The 22,258-nt window shown below is 40.2% G+C and overlaps 1 protein-coding gene across 1 annotated transcript in view; it reads left to right on the forward strand.

Annotated features, from left to right (window-relative positions):
* TNRC6B (trinucleotide repeat containing adaptor 6B) overlaps positions 1-22,258 on the forward strand; it is a 164,139-nt gene that overhangs the window by 18,365 nt on the left and 123,516 nt on the right. The window contains exon 4 of the mRNA XM_042470868.1: positions 16,066-16,133. Within this exon, the coding sequence (XP_042326802.1) occupies positions 16,066-16,133 (68 nt within the window). The remainder of the gene's footprint in view (positions 1-16,065; positions 16,134-22,258) is intronic.

Below are 22,258 nucleotides of genomic sequence, written 5' to 3' on the forward strand. Positions count from 1 at the left end.
GAGATGACAACTTGTGCATCCATTTTTTTTTCAGTTCTTACCAAGAACCTCGTAATCACTTCTGATATTCTGAAGGCTGTGTCTTGCAGTATCATTGGTTCCCACATGGACCAAAAGGAAGGGGTATTGGTCAGTAGGCTTGACCAGTCTTGTCAGCCTCTCTGTCAATCACAGATCTTTGCCCTGGGAGACAACAACACTCTCCGAGCACATTTGTCATGGAACAGAATTTCAGGAAACTTAAAGATCTAGGACTGACAGAGCAAAGAATTGGCAAGAGGACCTAGTAAATTTAAAAATCCATAAGTTTTATTTCAATTGTCGACAAAGGAAAACATTGAACTCAGTGGAATTCAAGTTCCAAAAAGCTGAGATTCCCGAACAAGACAAAATGGCTCTTTTTATATTATTGAAGACAAAGAAGCTTCTTCAATACAACCTGATTGCCTGAATTACAATTTAAACATACAGAATTCTTACAATCAGAACAGAAATACATGCATACATTAAAACTGCATCATCACTCTTACCCCCTCCTTAGAATTTAGTACTTTCCTCCTAACCTTGCTTCTGAACGTCAACAATGTATCCTTATCTTAAATTGTGTATATTATGTCTAATTCTGTTGGTGCCCGCTTCTTACGGGTCACGGTGCTCTTTTTACTCCTTAGCTCTATTTTTTTTCCTAAACTCCAAGCCCTCATTTTAAAAACCTATTTTCCTTTAACCAAAGTGACTCCATGTTTCTATGGCTTTTTATTTCAACAAGGAATTTCCACCAGTCAGGCCGACAAATCACTGCTTCTGTATCCCTCAGCAAGGAGTCCCCCACTATGACCACATGCCTGCACCGAGGCTTAGCAGCGACTGTTCCCTCTGGTGGAACTCGCAGGCTTCCCTGCTCTGTCCCTGAAGTCTGTCCATGCTGTTCTACCTCGTCCTCGATAAGGGAAAGAGCTTCGAATCGATTCTCTAGCTGCAAACTCTCAGAACAATCCCTTCTTGGCCTACTTCTCTGTGTGACATTCGTCCAGCCGTCTGCCTCCTGTGTATGTGAATTGACCTCCTCCGCCCCAGCAACTTCCTCTGCATGGTACTCATCCAAGATGGTTAGTTCCGTTGTGTCCAGGAAATCCTCTTGCTCCCTAATATGCCGAAGTGCAGCTACTCTGGACTCCAGCTGCTGTACTTTCTCCTCCAAGAGGGCTACCAACTTGTTTATGGTATTTATAATTTATAATTGATTTCCCCCAAAAAGTAAATTATTTACATTTATTTATAGAGTGCTATAAAATTTGCACAGTGCTTTACATAGTAAAGTTCAAATGAAATAAGGGGGGGGGAATAAAAACCGGCCAAGTGGCATACAATCTAAAACATGAGACAATATATAGCATTATAAATATTTATCCAGTTTTTTGTTCAAAATTAGTTTCTGTTTGCCACAGATGAGAAGCAAACTGTATGGCTGAAGTTAATATCGGATACTTTATTGGCATTGACCATATGCAAATACAGTGCTTCCTCGGGTTACGAAATTAATTCGTTCTGCGGCCGCTTTCGTAACCCGAAAAGCCTTCGTAAGCCGAAATGCCATAGGCGCTAATGGGGAAAAGCCGCGATTCCGTGTGAAATAGCGCCCGAAAAAGCACAAAAAAATTTCGTAACCCGAAAAACTTAGTAACCCGGAAACAATTATTTCCTTGGGATTTTTTCGTAGCCCGGAAATTTGTAACCCTGGGTACTTTCGTATCCCGAGTACCACTGTACTTTATAGTGACTCAGAACAATGGATACAAACTGCAGGAAATGAGATTCCACCTCAACATTGAGAGGAACTTCCTGACAGTAAGGGCTGTTCGACAGTGGAACAAACTCCCTCGAAGTGTAGTGGAGTCTCCTTCCTTAGATGTCTTTAAATAGAGGCTGGATGGCCATCTGTCGGGGATGCTTTGATTGTGAATTCCTGCATGGCAGGGGGTTGGACTCGATGACCCTTATGGTCTCTCTTCCAACTATGATTCTGTGATTCTAACATTTGAAAATGGATTTGTGCCTTACAGAAGAGTGCCTGTGAGCTTTTTTGGGGTAATTGTTGCTATTTGTTATCGAAATTGTTTCTTAATCACACTGAACAATTGTGATATCATGACTTTATCTTCTTAACAGTTTGTTTAATAGTCATAATCTACCCCAGTAAGAGGCAAAATTTATAATTTATTATTAATAAATTGCAGACTGAAAGTTTTATAATACTTCTTTGACGTGATCTGCCTTTTTTTGTACTTATTTTTGAGATCTTCACACTATTTAAACCATTAAAGTCTGTGGTCATATTCCCCCATTTATTACTGGGGCTTAATTTCCTGGACCTTTTGATGTGTGTTTCTTACTGATGCTCTGTTTCTTTTATCTTCATGTATATAAAGGGAATGGAAAGCAACTTCTTTTTATGAAAAAAAAATCAGCTATTATTGCCATGTGGAGGGGGAGAAAAAGAAAACACAAATGACTTTTGCAGGGATTAGATAGTGTGAAGACACACCGGCTTCAAATTGAGCGCTTCAACCATGGAGCACCTCTGGTGATAACATCAGAGAGACGTCAGTTTCGGTAATCCCAGGATGTGGCGTTTGATGTGGCTCAGAGTCTTTGATTATTTCTCAAGATCACCCTTAAAATTAATGCTCTGTAGCTGTACCTTTGGCTCTTATACATCCATTTTCAAACTCCAGGGGAATTATTTTGTTATTTATGTTAAGAACACCTCTGCCCTATCATTAGAGACATGCTAAATCTCAAGGAGGCAACATGGTTCTTCAAGAGAGTGAAAATCCATCCATATGACAATCTGCAGGCCAGTTAGTTGCATGTCCTATACCTTTACATTGAATGGATCTTACATTAACTGTCTTAAACTTTGACCATCTACTTCAGAGACTTCTCTCTGAGCACGCCCCACAAAAAATCCAAATTGTTGTTTTTTCCAGGATTAGGAGCCACAAAATATCAGTGCTCTCACTCAGCCTTGGTTGAGGTAGCTCTTTATTCCTTCTGACCTCTCCATAACTTTGCAGAGTCCTCACCAAGATCTGAGAAGATTGAGCTGGTGTCAATCTAGTGACTCCCTGTTGCGTGAGACATTCTCAGTGTCTTACTGATTGCACTGGTTTCAGATCTTTCCATCTTCTGAAGCTGCAGTTTGTCCATAGCTACTCAGCTAGAGGTGGTTCCTCTACCTCAGGCTAAATTGTGGTTTTCCTTCCTTTGAGATTTTCTTCAGAGTGATTTATTTATTTTTTCAGAGTAATTTATGTATGTATGCTTCATCTGTGATTCTGAAAAATATTTCCCCACTAGATTATTGGGTCTCTGCACTATTATGGCCAAGTGCTTAGACACTGGATGACTCTGAATAGAGAGAGTGGAGAATTCCTTACATAACAATTCTTTTCATTAGTCTGGCTCCCATCTTGGAGGTTGCCTGGTATAAATGTATTGCCAGGACCTGGATTGAGCCACTCAGTATGGAAGTTGCTGCCTACTTTCTGGTCATTCAGGCCATAGATAGGAAATGAGAGGTGCCCACAAGTGCCTTCATTTTGAATGGTCTGACTTTCTTGTAAGAACAGAGTGTGTTTGCTTGGATCACTTTCAACTAATGCATAAATAAGGAAAATCCTCTGCTTTCAATTATGTGTAAGACTGCACCACTCAGCAGCAGAGCAGAATGTACTAGGTCTCAAGTGTCAAAGGAAGGGTCCCCAGATGCAATTTGCTTAGTCTTTGCTTTCACAGAAAAAAGGTTTGGCCACTTCCTTGTGAATCTTTTTATCTATAGACCCAAAGTATTGTATCTGTGATGTTCTCCTGGCCAGAGATAGAATCTTTTCAATTGAACCATGTCTTATGTTTCAGTAGCATGCCTGCTTTTATTTTTCCATTGGTTCATTCGCTGTCTTTGTTTTTGGAGGAAATGCTGTGCCTGCAGTTGAATTTGTCACTTCAGACATCATTGTGCCATAACATGGTTAAGCTTTCTTAATCAGGCTTTGATGTTTTACTTCAGTGGGGCCACTCTGCATGAAAAAACATAGCTTACTGAAATGGCTTGTTATTTAAAAACAGGAGGCCATAGTATTTTTTCTAATTAAATTTTTATTGAGTTTTTACAGTAAAACACATGAAATCTGTAGGACAGTGACAACAACAACAATTAACTAAAAGGGCCAAAGGTATGTATCTGATGAATAGTTAGGCCATAATATTTTTATTTTTTGTGGGTTTTTCAGACTATGTGGCCATGTTCTAGAAGTGCACAATGTGACATTGAATTGGCAAATTCACTACCACAAGATGTGGTAATGGCCTTCACACACTGATGACTTTAAAGGAAATTAGATACATACATGGAGAATACATCTTTCTATGGCAGGCAGTCATTTTGGCTATATGTGGCTTCCAGTGTCAAAGGCAGATTGTCATGTTGGCTTTATGTGGCTTCCAGTATCAAAGCACTGTGCTTCTGCATACCAGTGGCTACAAGACAACAACAGGAGAGGATTATTTTCTCCTTTTACACTTCCCATAAACATCTGATTAATCACTGTGGGAAATTGGGAGCTGCACAAGCTAAGTCTTTGTTCTGATCCAACAGAGCTCCTGTTAGGACGACAACTACTTTTTGAAATCTATTGCCACATCACTCCTTCCAACCTTTATTCCATGCTTACCATTCTTCCCTCCTCCTTTTTTTAATTCATTATCTTCTGCATTCTTATTAATCCTATTTTTGAATATTCTGATACTTTGGACGTTGGCTGTTGCCTTTTAATATTTCTTTTTGGTATTCTCTGGTCTTTTCTTTTCTACTACTTCACTCCCTGCACCTTTCTATTTTGATTATCACGTTTCTTACTCATTATAACTCTCCTTCACTCATACAGTATTTCTGATTATCTTCTTGGGGGAAATTTGAGAACTATTTCTTTACTGTTATAATTCTGTATCCCAGTACTTTGTTGAATGTCATGTGACCTGGGAATTTTCTCTTCTGACAATATCACATGTTTAATTTTGGATGGTTTTTGTAGTAAAACATCTTTAAAAGGTTTACCAATACCTCCTTCTGTGCAGTACTAACAAGCATTAGCTATGGTGCTATTATTGTTGAGTATGTGAAATCCCCCATCGGTGTCACCCTCCACTACTACTGCTGCCCATTAACTGTTTGGTACATTTAGTCTGGCTGCTTAGCAAAAGCCTATCCGACATAGGAGATCCTATCTTCAGCACCCTACCAAAAAAAGGGACACCAAGGTTTTCAGTAACCATAGGACCATTGCATTAAATTACCATGCAAGCAATATGATGCTCAAAATTCTACAACAAAGATTTTTTTACCATACATGAAGTAAGCGATGCTAGATCTCCAAGCTGGATTCAGGAAAAGAAGAGGCATTAAAGGTCATATTACAAACATACATTGGCTAATGGAGCGCTCCAAAGAATTAAAAAGAAACCATCAGCCTGAGCTTTATAGATTATAGCAAAGCCTTTGATTGCATAGATCATGAAAAGCTATGGATCACTCTTAAAGAAATGAGTGTGCCACAACATCTGGTTGTCCTGATGTGTAATAAGTAGTTAGGGTAGGAGTCTACCATCAGGACAGAAGATTGATTTCAATATGGCATCAGGCCTGTTTATGGGACAGAGAGAGATTTGGTTGCCTTGGTAGATGACCTACACCAGAAACTGGGCTGTGGGAGTTTGTCTCTACAGTATTAGTTCAGCCACTTGGTGGCTTTCAGTACCATTGACCATGCTGTCCTTCCCATCTGATTCCAAGGAAGCTCTCGGTACAGAACCAAAATGTGTTGTCAGTACTAAATGAGGGCAAACAAATAGAAACCTAATCCAAACAAGACAGATGTGTTCTTGGCCAGTTGAAAGGCAGATCAAGGAATAGGAACTTTGCCTGTGCTAGATGGAGTTACATGCCTGAAATATTGGGCTCACAGCTTGGGTGTTCTCCTGGAGTCTGTATAGGGCTGCCTTTGGAAACTATTTGGAAGCTTCAGTGAGTCCAAAATGCTGCAGCCAGAGTGCTGACCAGGACAGCTATAGTGAATATATAATTCTCTTATTAAAACAGCTTAACTGGCTCACCTGGTTCATTTCCAAAGTTCTGGTTATTACCTATAAAGCCCTATACAGCTTAGGTTCAGACTATCTGAAAGACCATATCTCTCCTTACAAACCTGCCAGAATCTTTTAAGATTTACCGGGAACACTTTCTCTCGGTCGCACCATCATCATAGGCTCAAGAGAGAGCCTCCTCAGTGGCTGCTTCAACTCTCTAGAACTCCCTTCTGGGGAGGGGGCTAGGCTTGCCCCTGGCAGGCAAAGATGGTTTTGTTTAAGCAGGCTTTTAATGGGTAAGCAGGGAAGATTCAAATTTAGATGGGTTTTTCATTTATTTTTAAACTTTTATATGGCTTTTAAATGATTTTATATTGGTTAATTTGGGTTTTTTAATTGTTTTCAAAAGATTCAGTGTTAAGATTTTTTACTGATTCTCTTTGGAACCACCTTGGGGCCCAGTCTGGAAGGAAAGCAGCATATACATGAAACAAACATCTCTCCTTTAATCCACCAAATCGGAGAAACGTGTTATCAGTACCAATCAGCTGATTCAGTATAAAAGCTCCAAACTTTCACATAAAAGTATTCTCTCCAGTTTTCAAATCTGGATTACCCTTTAAGATCAATATTGCAAAAGTTTTAGATCATTCGTGTATTCTCTTCATGGATTATTGCTATATTAACAGCATTAACTCCATAATAGGAATGAACAATGAGTATTAATGCTTTTATGCTTAATCCTTTCTACATAATGAAAAGGGTATCTGCTTATTGTAATCATAGTTCTCCTTGAGCCATTCACCTTTATTGCCTCCTCACCTTTTCAATATTCAAGTAAAGCTTTGCCAGTGTTCACATGTCTGGGTTTTGTTCAGTGAAGTATATGTTCTGAAAAAGATTGAATTGGAAATATTTCAATTGCCATAAATAGAGGTTTGATTCATGTTTTACTTGCTTTTCATTAAAAAAAACTAAATAAGTATAATGTTAATTTTATGTACTTTATGCATACCTAAAATTATTCTAGTAGTCAAGAGTAACTGAACTGTAATAGTGAATGAGAGAAAAAAAAATTAAAATTCACATTCAAGGACTGACCTGGGGATTATATTTATTAGAATACAGTGGACCCTTGTTATACGCTGGGGTTTGACTCCAAGATCCTCCTTGGATAACAAAATCCGGGTATGCTCAAGTCTCATGAAATATAATGACATAGCAAAATGGTGTCCCTTATAAAAAATGGAAAATCAAGGTTTCATATTCGAAATTTATACTTTTTTGGAACATTTTCAAATTGTGAATGCTTACATCCATGTATAAAAAATCCGTGTATAAGAAGGACCGACTGTACTTTCTTAAAATATTTAAATGCAATCTCAATATCATTTCTGTAATATTTTGTTTTAAGAAAGGAAAATAGTGAATTCTGTCATATACTAATGTCTAAAGAGTTTTTTGTCCCTATATATATTTTGGGGGGGCTGGTCACTAGAAGTTAAACATAGTCCGCCCTCATTTCTGCATACTGTACTTGCCATCTACGGATTCAAGCATCCGTGGATGGCAAGCCCACGGTGAGGCAGTGGAGGAGGAGGAGAAAGAGGCAGAATGAGGAGGAGGAAGTGGAGATGGAAGAGGTGGGAGGAGGAGGAAGTGGAGGAGGAGGAGGAAAAGGCAAGAGGAAGAAGAGGTGGGAGGAAGAGGAGGAGGAAGAAGAAGAAGAGGTGGGAAGAAGAACCAGAAGGAGGAAGAAGAGGAATAGGTGGGAGGAGGATGAAGAAGACCCGGGAAGAAGAGGAGAAGGAGGAGCCAGCAAGAAGAGGAAGTGGCAGTGGCGGCCACTGCCACCCACCTACCTCCCCTGCCGACCTGATGAGAGCCGGGAGGGAGGGATGAAGGAAGGACGAGCGGACGGATGAGTCCCATTGTTGCCAATGGTGGTGTAGCTGTGTGTCCACCTCCATTGAGGACAGTGCAGACTTGAGCATCCACGGATATTAGTATCTGTGGGCGGGTCTGGAACGGATTCCCCATGAGTATCGAGGGCCACCTGTATAAAATGGATTTAAATTTGAATGTTATTGTATCCATTTTGTTAATGATAAAGCATTCATGACCACCCTACCTCAATGACCTTGCTTTTGTTCTGTTGTCTTTGTATTGTCTCTTATGACGTGTGTGTGCTTCAAGCAGCCTGTTAATTTATGGCGACCCCATTAATTTCATAGGGTTTTCTTAGTCAAGGAATATTTGCAGGTGGTTTTGAAAGATCCATCTCTGAAGTATAGCCTGTACATTGGTGGTTTCCCATTCAAGTACTAGAATCATAGAATGATAGAATTGTAGAGTTGGAAGAGACCACAAGGGCCATCCAGTCCAACCCCCTGCCATGCAGGAAATCCAAATCAAAGCATCCCCGATAGATGGCCATCCAGCCTCTGCTTAAAGACCTCCAAAGAAGGAGACTCCACTACACTTTGAGGGAGTGTGTTCCACTGTTGAACAGCCCTTACTGTCAAGAAGTTCCTCCTAATGTTGAGGTGAAATCTCTTTTCCTGCAGCTTGGATCCATTATTCCTGGTCCTGTTCTCTGGAGCAGCAAAAAGCAAGCTTGTTCCCTCCTCAATGTGACATCCCTTCAAATATTTAAACAGGGCTAAACATCCCCAGCTCCCTAAGTCGTTCCTCATAGGGCATGGTTTCCAGATCCTTCACCATGCCCTATGACACCTCCTTTGGACACGCTCCAGTTTCTCAATGTCCTTTTTGAATTGTGATGCCCACAACTGGACACAATATTCCAGGTGGGGCCTGACCAAAGCAGAATACAGTGGCATTGGTCTTTTTAGCTGCCACATCACACTGTTCACTCATGTTCAACTTGTGGTCTACTTGGACTCCAAGATCCCTTTCACATGTAGTCTTGTTCAGCCAGGTGTCCCCCATCCTATATATCAGTGCATTTTATTTTTCTGCCCTAAGTGCAGTACCTTACATTTCTCTGTGTTGAATTTCATTTTGTTAGCTTTGGTTCAACTTTCAAGTCTATTCAGGTCATTTTGAATTTTGATCCTATCCTCTGGAGTATTACTAAGTAGGGCTGACCTTGCTTAGCTCTCTGTCCACCGTTATTTTATTATTGTACTATTGTTTTTAGATTTTATCGTCTGTAATTTTAATGGATAGAATTGTTTAATCCTTTTTTAAGGGAGGTAGAATTGTATATATTGTATTTTTAAAGGTTGTACGCCGCTTTGGTTGTAGTAACAAAAAGCGGGATATAAATTAAAGTTTTATTTATTTATTATTATTTTATTTATTATAGCTTCCATGATCAGACAGGATCTGGAGTCTTTAGGGTATTTAGGCAACTTTTCCAAGTACAGTACCAGTTTTGTTTTGTTTTTTAGTTACGGTGTCTCCTGTCGCCTTCATTTTCTCAGGTGGCTCCCTGTCACTGGAATGCCCTTAGAATTTAGAGTTTATATTTAAACTCTAGCTTACCCTAACTCATGCTCTTCAACTGTATTTTCCTTTCTCTTCCTCTGTAAAATTTCTTGTAATTGTATTGTATATGACCAGCTCTCTGTTTAATTGTGTAATACTGTTAGACATTTTAAAAAGAAAAGGCTAAGTCTTAATAGTTTGTGTTTTGCATTCTTTTTTGTGGTAATAATTCAGATACGTTTTTATCTGCATGTATTTATTTGCTTACAGTTTCTACAGCAGCAGGATGCTTCCATCTTTGGAATACATGTTTAAAATGAATTCAGGCAAATTAGATTCTATCACTTGGAGATTCTTGGGCTTTTTGTTTTTGTTTTTTGTAAGCTTCTCCATCATTTATGGAAGAACGAAGCTTAAAATTACCCATCTTATGTTGCACCAAGTAGTAAATGCCTGTTGGAGATGATAAGAGCTTATCATCTTAGCTCCATAAGGTGGTTAGTCTTTAACTTCAAAGCATATGTCAGTGGGAGTTATGAGAGTTTTTGGCAATGACCAGAGAGGTTAGAGGATTATGGAGACTTACAAAAATGTGTTAAATGTTGAGGGTAAGGGGTTTGTAGAATTGACTAAACAATTTATGCCAGGAAGGGAAGTTCCTGTTGTGAATCATCTGTGGCCTGAGGACAAAAAAATTCTCATCTGAATGATTTACCTCCTCCTTTCTAGTATTTTTCAAATTTACCCTTTAATTGTTTGACCTTAATTAAAGCTGGGTGGTTGTGCAGCCCAGCTATGTGGTCCCCAAAGCTGTTTTTGAAGATCTAATCTTTTCCCAATCTCAATGAAAAAGGGTGAACAGCTTTCTTAGGCTGCATCCTCACAACAGAAATAATTCAGGTTGACACCACTTTAAATGCCATGACTCAATGCTGTGAAATCGTAGGATTTTGTAATTTTGTGAGATACAGTATTTGTACCAGAGCACTCTGGTGGCACAACAAACACAAATCCTGGAATTCCATAGCATTGAGCAATGACAGTTAAAGTGGATTATTTTTTAATAATCAATCTGTATTATTTTTGCAGTGTGAATGCAGCCCCAGAGATTGCAGGGGGTTTTCAGGCTTTTGAAGAATAACTTTTTGGCAATCCATACCTTTCCTAGAAAGCCCCAAGGTTAAAAAATGAGTTCTCAGACCTGCCAAAATATCTTAGGCACACTCAACAGGTACTGTAGCACTTTTTGACTTACTGTATATACTTATGCATAAGTCTAGAAATTTTAGTCAAACATTCACCCAAAAACTGTGTTGACATCCCTGAGCCAATGTAAGTACTGTACTTATTGGAAGTAAAGTGGCAAAAGGCAAGAGTTTAGTCAGTCCTGCTTGCACCTAAAAGAAATACCAACCCCCACCCCCCTACTTTCTCTGTTTCTGACCTTGCTGTGAATGCCTGGGCAAAAAAATGCATGACACATGCACCGCACCACCACAAGCAAGAGCCCCATTACTTGTAATGGGGCTGGAGCATAGGTACCTTTTTTATGCGGGGGTTGGTAGTGTCCGGAACAGATCCTCTGCATAAAAGAAAGGTGCGCTGTACTGATGGATTTTCCAGTCATGTTAATATGATTCTTAGATTGTACAGTACAGGTTGTGTCTCCCTTATTCAAAATACTTGGTACCACAGGTGTTTCAGATTTTTGGGGTTTTTTTTTAGATTTTGGAATATTTACATATACATAATGGAGATTTATGGATAATATACATAATGGATCTTGGAGGTGGGACCCAAATCTAAACATGACATTCATTTGTTTCATATAAACCAAATACACATAGCCTGAAGGTCATTAAAATAAAATTTGTGTGCACTGAATCATCAGAAAACAAAGGTGTCACTATCCCAGCCACTCATGTGGATAATTTTAGATTTTGGAGCATTTGGGATTTTGAAATTCTGGATAAGGGATACTCAGTCTGCAGTCCTTTTGATATGCTTTTGCTACATCTCTTCTCACTATAAATGCCAAGAGATTTGTTGTTTCATTTTCATTTCTGACATTCTTGTTCGTTTTAGCTCATTCACCACAAGTATTGCAATATTTATATGTTCAATTTTTTCTTTTACTATGTCTAGCCTTTGCTGCTTCATGCTTCTCACATTCCATGTCCCTACAATATGTGTTGTTTAGCTTTGGATTTCTTTTTTACCTCTCAACATGTCAACAGCTGAACAGCCTTTCAGCTTCAGTCTAGTTGTGTTGCTAGCTACAGTGCTACGTGGCAGTGTTGCCAACAAGCCTCAAAGATATTCCCTGGAATGTTTTACCAAAACCCCCAGAATTCCCCAGTATTTGTTAATATTATTCAGTCAAAATCCCCGGAAAGAAATTAATTAAATTCCCTGGATTCTGGGCAATTCCCCGGAAATTGGCAACACTACTTGTAGTTGTCCTCTACTCTACTTCAGTAGATTGCTGAGTGCCATCCTATTTTCTGACATCATCTCTTGTTTCATTTTGGATTGTCTCATCAAAGGGTTTTCGTGGTAGAAGATGTTCAAATGGAGGTTTATTATGTTTCCTTTTGCACAGTACGTACTAACAAGCATTAGCTATACTGCTGTTGTCTCTGAGAGATTGTCCACCAGTGTCATTTTCCTCTACTGCTGCCACCCAATATCTGTTGGCACATGTAGTCTGGCTCTTCAGCAAAAGTCGGTGACCTTACCAGCAGCACTGTTGCCAACAACACAGCTTGTTACCTCACAGGAGCACACGGTTCCACCTCCATGGAAAGGCAGTGCAGAAAAGGTGGCACATCAGTGGGGGAGACAAACTGAGGTGTTTTAAAAGATAAAATACTCCAATGATGGCTGAGAATCAAAAATTTAATCTCTTTATTTTAGTATGATAATTTGCAAGACATTCTACATTGATTTACATAGGTATAGACCACACTCTCTAGCTGTGAGCTTTTAATAGACTAGGTTTTTTTTCTTCTTCCTTGCAATCATTTACACACTCTCAGCACGTCTGCTTTTACTCATAACAGTTAGGTAGGTTTGAGATCATGTTGTTGTTGTGTGCCTTGGAGTCATTTTGGAGTTATGATGACCCTAAAGTGAACCTGTCATAGAGTTTTCTTGGCAAGATTTATTCAGACAAGGGTTGCCTTTGCCTTTTTCTGAGGCTGAGTATGTGTACTCTGCCCAAGATCAACCAGAGGGTTTCCATGGCCCAGTGGAGATTTGAACCCTGGTCTCCCACTGTCCTAGTCCAGCACTCAACCCTCTACACCATACTGGGTCTACCGATTGGTTACATTAGATCAGAGCAAATATATTAATATTTGTTTGAATATGAGCTGACATGATATAATAAGTGGTAAACTAGGGTTTAATGAGACCAAGATTTGAGTGATTGTTTTGCCATGGAAACCCATGTTAGTCTGGATCAGTATCCAAAAGGATCGTCTAGCATATTTTGAGAGTAATTGAGGGAAAGACATTGATATCATAAGCTTTCAAAGACTATGGGGCTATACAGATTGCCCCTTGGGGTGGCATGTAGCCGCCCCCTTTCTGGCCAGATTGGGGCCATGGCAACGTCACGCAATGGTCCCGATCCAACCTCTAGAGCGTGCAAAAAGGAGCCGCAAAAAACAGCTCCTTTTTGCGCCCTCCAAAGGTTGCCATAGCTGCGGTGGCCAGCTCTATGGCACCCCTTCGGCCTTCATTTGGATTCAGTGCTGGAGGTGCTTCACAATAGCACGATGCATCTGGACTGGCGCACACCAAAATGGCGCCATGGGGCAGAGTTAAAGCAAGCGTCATCAGGACTCTGTGCCCTGACTTTGCCCACAGGGTGGAGTTTTCTGCCGATCTGTATAGGGCCTGAGTCTTTTTTATCAGATGCCTTAGAAACTCAGTAAGTGACTTTGGATAAGTCATACTCTCTTTAACATTAGAGCCTTTCTCAACATTTTTTTAACTTGAAGGGACCCTGAAAATAATTTTCAAGACTCAAGGAACCTGTGCATAAAAATTATCTAGAGCTCGGTGGCGAGGGAGGGGATCAATCACAATCTCTTGCAAACCCCCTAGTTCCTAGGGGTTCCAGGGAGGCCTGGCTAAGAAACCCTGCCTTGGAGGAAGACAAAGTTTCATTGTCTACCATCTAGAGCAGTGCTCTCCAAACTGTGCCCTTGAGACTGGATGATATTTAGTATTAAAAATCTAATATAGCTTTTAAGAAAAACTAATAGGAAGGCATGTCTCATTGATTCATTAGAATTTTAGAAAATGTGCAGAAGACAAGCTTTGTTATCAAGCAACTGGAGCAATTTCCTTATGAAGAACGATTAAAACAGTTGGGGATATTTCACTTAAAAAAAGATAAGAAAAGATATGATACAGATGTATACAGTTACCCATCAAGTGGAGAAAGTGGGTATGGAAGAGTTTTTGTCTCTTTTTCAAAATAATAGAACCTGCAGCCATTCACTGAAGCTGAATAGTGGGCAATTTAGGACATTTGAAAGGAAGTAATTTTTTACTTAACAGCCACCATGGTATAGTGGTTTTTGAGTGTTGGACTAGGACTCTGTAGACCAGTATTTGATTCGTCACTCAGCCATGGAAACCTACTAGGCGACTCATACATTCTCAGCTCCAGAAAACCCTATGATAGGATCAACTTAGCGTTGTGATAAGTCATAAACAACTTGATGGCACACCACCATAACAAATTTTCACAGTGCAAAATTCAACTGAAATTCACTCCAAGATGTAATAATAGCTGCCAAATTGGTTGGCCTTAAATGAGAATTAGATATGTTCGCAGACGATACAGCCATCGGTGGCTACTAGTTGTGTATTACTTCAAGTATCTGACAGTATAGCTCAATACAATTGTTCTTCCACATTTGCAGCTTTGACTTTTGCCGATTTGATTATTTGTGGTTTTGATTAACATATTCACTCTAGGAATCTCTAGATCTTCCAACACAACTCTACCAGAAGTTGATCAGAGTTGTGCTGGAGATCCTAGAAGTTCCTAGAGAAATTACTTCTCTAGGCATTTGTATTCCTCCAGCATGATTCTCTGATAAGCTTCTGGCAGATGTTGACCATAGAGTTGCACTGGAGGACCTAGAGATTCCTAGAGGTGTTCTCTTGGATAAAAATAATAGTGTTTTTACTTGCGTTTTTTTCACAATCACAGGGGCCCTTCTCCCCTAATTTCAGTGAATGTGGAGGGGTCACTGTATATTGTTTGGTCAGCAGTGTGAGACAAAAGTTGGTGTTGTGTTCTTGTCCTGTTGTGGGATTTTCATAGCTAATTCGTAAACCAGTTGATGGATTAGATAGACTTTTTGGTTCAATCTAGGATGGCTCTTTTTTATTTTTTTGGAAGCGTAAATCGTATTTCTATATCATACGAAACAGTGGACAATTCCTAGACAGATGTATTTCTAAATTCAGTATTTAAATGGCTGTAAAACAGCTCTTTAATCCATTTTTTCTGTTTGGATGATTCAGTGAAAATGAAGCTTCTATAGAAGATCTATTCCAGATTTCACAGCAATTGGTTGTCATTTTGATGATAGAAGCATTTGACATGCCATAACTATGGATCCAGAGCCAGTGTGGTGTAGCAATATGAACATTGGGCTATGACTCTGGAGATCATATTCTGAATCCCCGTTTGGCTGTGGAAACTTATTGGATGACCTTGGGCAAATCACATTCTCTCAGCTTCAGAGGGGAAGGCAAAGGTAACTCCCTTCTGAACAGATCTTTCTAACAATCCTCCATGATGGTTTGCCTTGTATATGTGTACGTGCCTTCAAGTCGCTTGTCAACTCATGGCAACCCTGTGAATTTTCATAGGGTTTCTTAGGCAAAGAATACTCAGAGGTGGTTTTGCCAGTTTCTTCCTCTGAAATGTAGCCTATAGCATCTGGTATTCATTGGCAGTCTTCCATCCAAGTACTACCCAGGGCTGCTCCTACTTAGCTTCCCAAATTAGACAGGATTTGGTGCCTTTAGGTTATTTAGGCAAGGTTCACCTTAGGGTTGCCATAAGTCAGAAATGACTTGAAAGCACACTTGAACAACAAAACTATGGATCCATGTTCTAAGATTTATTCTAAACTAAACTAAAACAAAGTCGCAGTATGAAAACAAAAAGAATCTAGTGCCCTCATCTATTAATTTCATGCTTCAACATCTTCAACATCCTTCCTATTTGCTTTTAGTTATGAGCTTACACTCTTGAAAATGTACCATGTAGTGGTGATATGACCTTGGATGTATGCATTTGTTGAACTACAAATGGCAATCTCTTGGTTAAAACTAGCAGTGAAAAGGGGTGAGAAATTGTGTTAGGGAAAGGGCCATATAGGACAGCATGTATTGTGCTCCATCAATGCTGACCTCCAATGCTTGCCTTCGCAGATGGAACATGAGGATTTTGTAATGGAAGGGCATGGCAAGACTCCACCTCCTGGTGAAGAAAACAAACAGTGAGTCATGTTTATTTAAAAAGGGCCTTAATAGAATAAAATGATATAAAGTACACATACGTTAAGGGGACTGAACCACTGCTTTCTTTTAACAGCATTTACCATTGTAATAGTAAATCTTAAATTGGCAAAATATGGTATAATCCTAAATGCACTTAATAGGAAGTATGCCCCATTGAACACAATAGACTTTAGTTCTGAATGAGTGGGAATAGAACAGGAGTGTACGTGTGCTATCTATACAACAGGCTTCTTACATTGGCCTAAATCTAATTGCTTGAGTGGACCTACTGGCTCATTGCTGAAAAATAAGTCAAAACTTATATTTAAATTGCATTGATTCAATGAATCTTTTCTAGTTAGGACAACACCTGGATTAGACTATTGAAAATGAGAGGATAAATAATAATTTTGAAGGATATAATCTGGAAATGTACTATATTACCAGTGATAACAGAACTTTCCATCACGTTAGAGGATATGCAAAATAGGGCTTGCCTGCTACTGTACGCAGCTTATGTTTCAAACTTGCACAAATGAATTGTTTTTTAATTTATTTTAGTTATTTAGAATATTTAAATCCTGCTTTTCAGGCTCTCAGAGCAGTTTTCCATTTGTTAATTTGATAGTTCCCTGCCCTCAGGCTTACAGTCAAAAAAGTAGAAGGGAATAGCAGTGAGGAAGGGGAATGTACTTGAATGAGTATTATTGATTTCAGTAATAGCTGCAGTTTAACTCTAATTAGTAGATGTACATATTTTGCTGATAACCTTACTTTGTATGAGCCTGAGTTTATATTTATTGCACAGAGACTTTTAAGATAGGCAATCCAGTATGGTTATAGTAAATGACTTATCAGTGTAGTCAGACTTGATTCTTCAGAAAGCATTTCTGTTAAAAGGTTCTGTGATACAAGAAAATGTTTGCAGAAAACTTGGAAGTAGTGGCATAAAGTGGTGCCTTAGAGCTGATTTTTGAAATATATAGCAAGATTTAGATTGAGTTAGACAGCTGCATAAGGCATGGGCCATTTTCTGCCCATGTGGCCACACTAGTATGTCCTGGAAGTAACATCATGGAAGGATGCTACATGCATCCTAAGAGTCCAGAAGCCACACCTAAGGAATGGAGCACAGCTTTGGCGCAGCTTCTGGCTTCTTAAGATGCATGTGTCATTTAAATAGCATACCTCCAAAGTGACCTGAAGCAGCTTTATTTTGAACTGTCTGTTCAGACCCTATGTCTTCTTTTTAATCCTTGGTTTATATTTCTTTTACTCTCTGTAGTAACCCTTCCTAGCTCTCATCTTGTTCTCTCCTCTCTCTTCTTCCAGGTACTTGCTTCTATTATATTTGAGTTTTTCTCCTTTAGTTCATTTACTTCACACATAATCTTAGTTCACTTAGACATACATCTTCAGATTCTTCTTTTCTCCTGTATCCTTCACTTTGCAATTTACTCTTACCAGCTGCATACAGTTATTTGTTATACTATATGTTTCAGCTTTTGTTGTAGTAGCTACAGTGGTACCCTGGGATACGAATGCGCCGCGTTACGAAATTTCCGGGATACGAAAAAGCTCCATTGAAAAAAACTGTTCCGGGATACGAAGGTTTTTTCGGGTTACGAAATTTTTTTCGGCACGAAATTCAAACGCGACCGCTAGCCGCGCTTTGGAAAAGCCTTTTTCGGCTTGCGAAATGCATCGGGTTACGAACGCCGCGGCGGAACGAATTAATTTCGTAACCCGAGGCACCACTGTATATGGTTTTGTTTTGTTTTGCTTTTTGGTATTCTGTTGCTGATACTTCCCGCCATGGTTTGTGAATATTCCATTGCATTGCAAATTCCTGGAAAAGTGCAGGTTGCACATAAAACTTATTGTTTTCATTTAATTTATATCCTCCGTTTCTGCTAAGATTAAGTCTGAACGTGATGTACAGCATGATTGGAAATGGAATACAACTAAAAGTGCAATAATATCATATTAAAATGCAGTTAATACAATTAAACATCATACTAAAACAACAACCAGGTTAAAAACATTTTAAAAGAACATCAACAGAAAAAGTAGCCTTGTTAAAAACTTCTTCAGCAATAAGTCAATGATCAAAATTATGAGCAAAAAAGACTCTTTTTTTGCTTCTGGGAAGGTGAATGGCAAGAGGTCCATTCTCAGGCTAGCTGAAGGAGCAATCCACAACTAGCAGGTTATTCTCTCATGCCAACATATTGAGGCAGAACTCCTAACCTTCCAAAACCATTTAGTCCATTTACTTTTGCCTCTCCTTCAATTTTTAACTTCCTGCCTTGCCACCAGTCAGTTTCCAGCTCTCTTCATTTTCACTAAAATCTTTCCAAAATTTTCTAAAGCTTCTTTTGGAATAAAAATGTTCACTGTGAGCATAAATTTATTAAAGAAAAAGCAAAAAATGCAGGAAATTGATAGTGAGAGAGAGGTGTCCCACTATCCTACAGTAGTAGTAAGTTAGAGGGCCATGATGCAGCTCAGCTGTGGAGCATGGAAAGACCCAAGGAGAACAACATAGATGAGGGCAGTAAACATCATCATCATCATCTATCAAAGCAACTATAATACAATGACTTTGAGTAATTTGGTTACTCAGCAGCCCTAGTGATGCAGGTGTGAGTTCAATACCAGCCAAGGGCTCAGGGTTGACTCAGCCTAGCATCCTTCTGAGGTCACTAAAATAAGTACCCAGCTTCTTGGGGGCCATTAGCTTACATGCACTGATAGGCGGTATAGAAATGTACTTGCTATTGCTATTGTTATCCAATAATTCTTTTGCACAGCATGATTTAGCATTGAATTCAAATTTAACTAGGAAAAGACTTGAAATGAATTTTCCCCAGTTATATACAGTAATACAGAGCCAGTGAATTCAGTGGGCATACAGGGAATAGGTCAGAGTCAAGTAATTAATTCTCAGATGCAAAACAGAGACATGATGTTTTCATATAAACCTTAAAAGGTACATTTAGGAAATATACACAAAAAACCTAAACATACAGTTCAGTAAATATGAGAACTAAAGTGAACTTAGATGTCAGAGATGATTAGTCAACTTCAAGTTCTGAATATGAATAGAGCTTGTTAGTCTCAGACAGGGACAGTGCTGATTCTCATACTCAAACTATAAAAAAAGGTGGAAAAAACAGGTTATTTGATGCAGAGCATTTTAAAAGCCCACTTTGAAAAGTGCTATTGACTTTAGGTCTGGATGCAGATCAAAGCTTAATAAGGAGGGGAATAAAGATGCACAATGAAATAGTCAAGTATTGCCAACAATCTAAAACAGAAAGTTAGGCAAAAGGTATTTTAGAAATGAGTTAGTCCTTCTGAGGAGGAAGGGGTTTTCAGTCATAGAAAGAATTTAAAATTTAAACCACAGTAAAACAGATCAAGGTTTTAGTTTAAAAATCAAGGACAAAGGCATGCAAAAAGAGGGACTGGACACCCTAAAACCTGGCCCGGGGGGGGGGGGACTCAATTCTAATGTTGAGGTGGAATCTCTTTTCCTGCAGTTTGTCTCTCTTTCACACTGTACAATTGAGGCAGTTTAATGGAGGCGGTGGCTGCTTGGAGGAGGAGGGGGGAGGGGCGAGTCCCAACCTGGTGACCCCCGAGGAAGGGTCGATTGACCCTCGAAGGGGTCGCAACCCCAGGTTGGGAACCCCTGATCTAAATAATACTCAAAGTGTTTGGTCTTTTAAGGTTTCAGAATTAGTGGGAATAGATGCTAGATTATATGTGTTGTGAAACATTTTGCCATAATTTCTCTATCTCCTGGTTTCAAATTGAGTGCTGTAAAATAGGGTATATCTAGGGTTGCCATAACTGTCAACCTCCAAACCGGGACAAATGGGGGAAAATGTAGGACAAAGTAGGGCAAAATTTAGCCCCAAATGTAGTATATATTTTTAAAATGGAGAACATGCGAAAAAAATTTAATGATTTTAAAAAGTATTACTATAAACGCATGTTTCTTAGGCATGCTCAAAATGGAGGACATTTGGGCATTATTTCTAGACAGATGGCAGAAATGTACTTCCCTTTCTGGCCAACCCCCCCTCCCCCTCAAATTCCAAAACACACACAACAGCACAAGTCCAGGCATCCTTAGCATTTGAGCCGAGATAGACAGGCAGCCCCTTGAGCCGGCAAACTACATGTTCCAAGCCTTCTTAGCAATTCCCCCCTTCCTCCTTCTCCTTGCCCCCCCTGCAAAAACCCCGCCCCCACCCTCACCCCCTCTTTTCCCCAATGTACAGTAGTATAAATCCCCCCTTTTTTTTTTTTTTTGCATGGGGGCAGAGCCCTGAGAAGACCTGGATCCCTGAGAAGAAGAGGAGGGGGGCTTAGAGGGGGGTAAATAGAGGATTAGATAGAAGGGGGTTGGAGAAAGAGGGGCTAGAGAAGGGGGGCTAGAGGCAGGGTTGCCATTAGTCAGAAAGGAGTTGGGCACACAACAACAACAACAAAAATAGCAGCAGCAGCCGAGGAGGAAGGGGGGAGGAGGAGAAAAAGGAAAGGGAAGGAGAAAGAAGAAAAGGAGGAGAAAGAAGAATAGGGAAAAATATAAAAAGAAGAGGAGGAGGAAGAGAGGAAGAAAAGAAAAAAGGGGAAGAAAAAGAAGAAGAGGAGGTGGAGGAGAAAGAAGGAGGGGAAGAAAACGAGGAGGAGGAGGAGGAGGGGAAAGAGGAAGAAAAAGAAGAAGAGAAGAAAAAATAGGGGAAGAAAAGGGAAAGGAAGAGAAATAGCTTGCCGGCAAAGCTCTTTCCTGCCCTCAGCCCGTATGAGGGAGCAAAGAGGAGACACTCCTCCTCTTGAAGCTGGCTGGCCAAGGGGAGAGTGGAGCTGGAACAGCCCCACCTCCTGCTAGCAGTCACAGGCTTCTGCAGCAGGGGCGGGCTGTCCAGCCATTGGCCAGCCAGCCTGAAGGGCAGGAGCTCCTGCTCAGCCCTGCGCGCGGCCGCGCAAGAGCACACAGGGCCAGGGAAGAGCGCAGCAGGCGGCGGAAAGGCTGCAGCCGCAGCAGCAATGGCAGTGGCGGCTGCAGAATGGCTGCGATTGTTGTGGCGGCGGCAGCGGCAACCAGTTCAACCCGGGGCAAAGAGCAAAACCAGGGCAGGACTGTGCCAGCTGGCCAAAAATCGGGTTTGTCACGCCCCCAGGCGGGTTATGGCAACCCTAGGTATATCAGAACACTAATGAAGGCAGTGCAGATACTTGAGTACAAATGGCTGGCATTACAGTGGTACCTCGGGTTACGAAATTAATTCGTTCCGCCGCCGCTTTCGTAACCCGAAAAGCCTTCGCAAGCCGAAAACCCATAGGCGCTAATGGGGAAAAGCCGCGATTTCGTGTGAAATAGCGCCGAAAAGCACCAAAATTTTCTTCGTAACCCGAAAAAACATTCGTAACCCGGAACAGTTATTTCCTATGGGATTTTTTCGTATCCCGGAAATTTCGTAACGTGGGTATTTCGTATCCCGGGGTACCACTGTATTGGTTTTACTTTTACTGGGTCAGTTCTAATGCATACAGAGATGTAGTGACTAACATTAAGTTTTAACAGCACTTCTCTTATAGATGAAGTTGCAAACCCATTGCTCAGAACAGAAACTAAGGTCTCTTTCACGCCTCACAATTATTGCACTTTAACTTTGCTATTTGCTGGGATTGATAGTTTCAAAAGGTATATAGAATTCTCTGACAGAGTGCTCTTGTGCCTCATCGGACTACAGGTGCCATTGATTAAACTGCCATTAAACTGCCTCAGTTGTACAGTGTGAAAGAGAGACAAACTGCAGGAAAAGAGATTCCACCTCAATGTTAGGAGGAACTTCCTGACAGTAAGGGCTGTTTGACAGTGGAACGCACTCCCTCAGAGTGTAGTGGAGTCTCCTTCTTTGGAGGTCTTTAAGCAGAGGCTGGATGGCCATCTGTCAGGGATGCTTTGATTGGGAATTCCTGCATGGCAGGGGGTTGGACTGGATGGCCCTTGTAGTCTCTTCCAACTCTATGATTCTATGATTTGAAAGGAGATTTTCCTTTCATATCTTTTTGGAACTGTTACAAGAAAATAGTATGTATCGTGTCT

The sequence above is a fragment of the Sceloporus undulatus genome, chromosome 5, assembly GCF_019175285.1.
Source record: "Sceloporus undulatus isolate JIND9_A2432 ecotype Alabama chromosome 5, SceUnd_v1.1, whole genome shotgun sequence".
NCBI lineage: Eukaryota > Metazoa > Chordata > Lepidosauria > Squamata > Phrynosomatidae > Sceloporus > Sceloporus undulatus.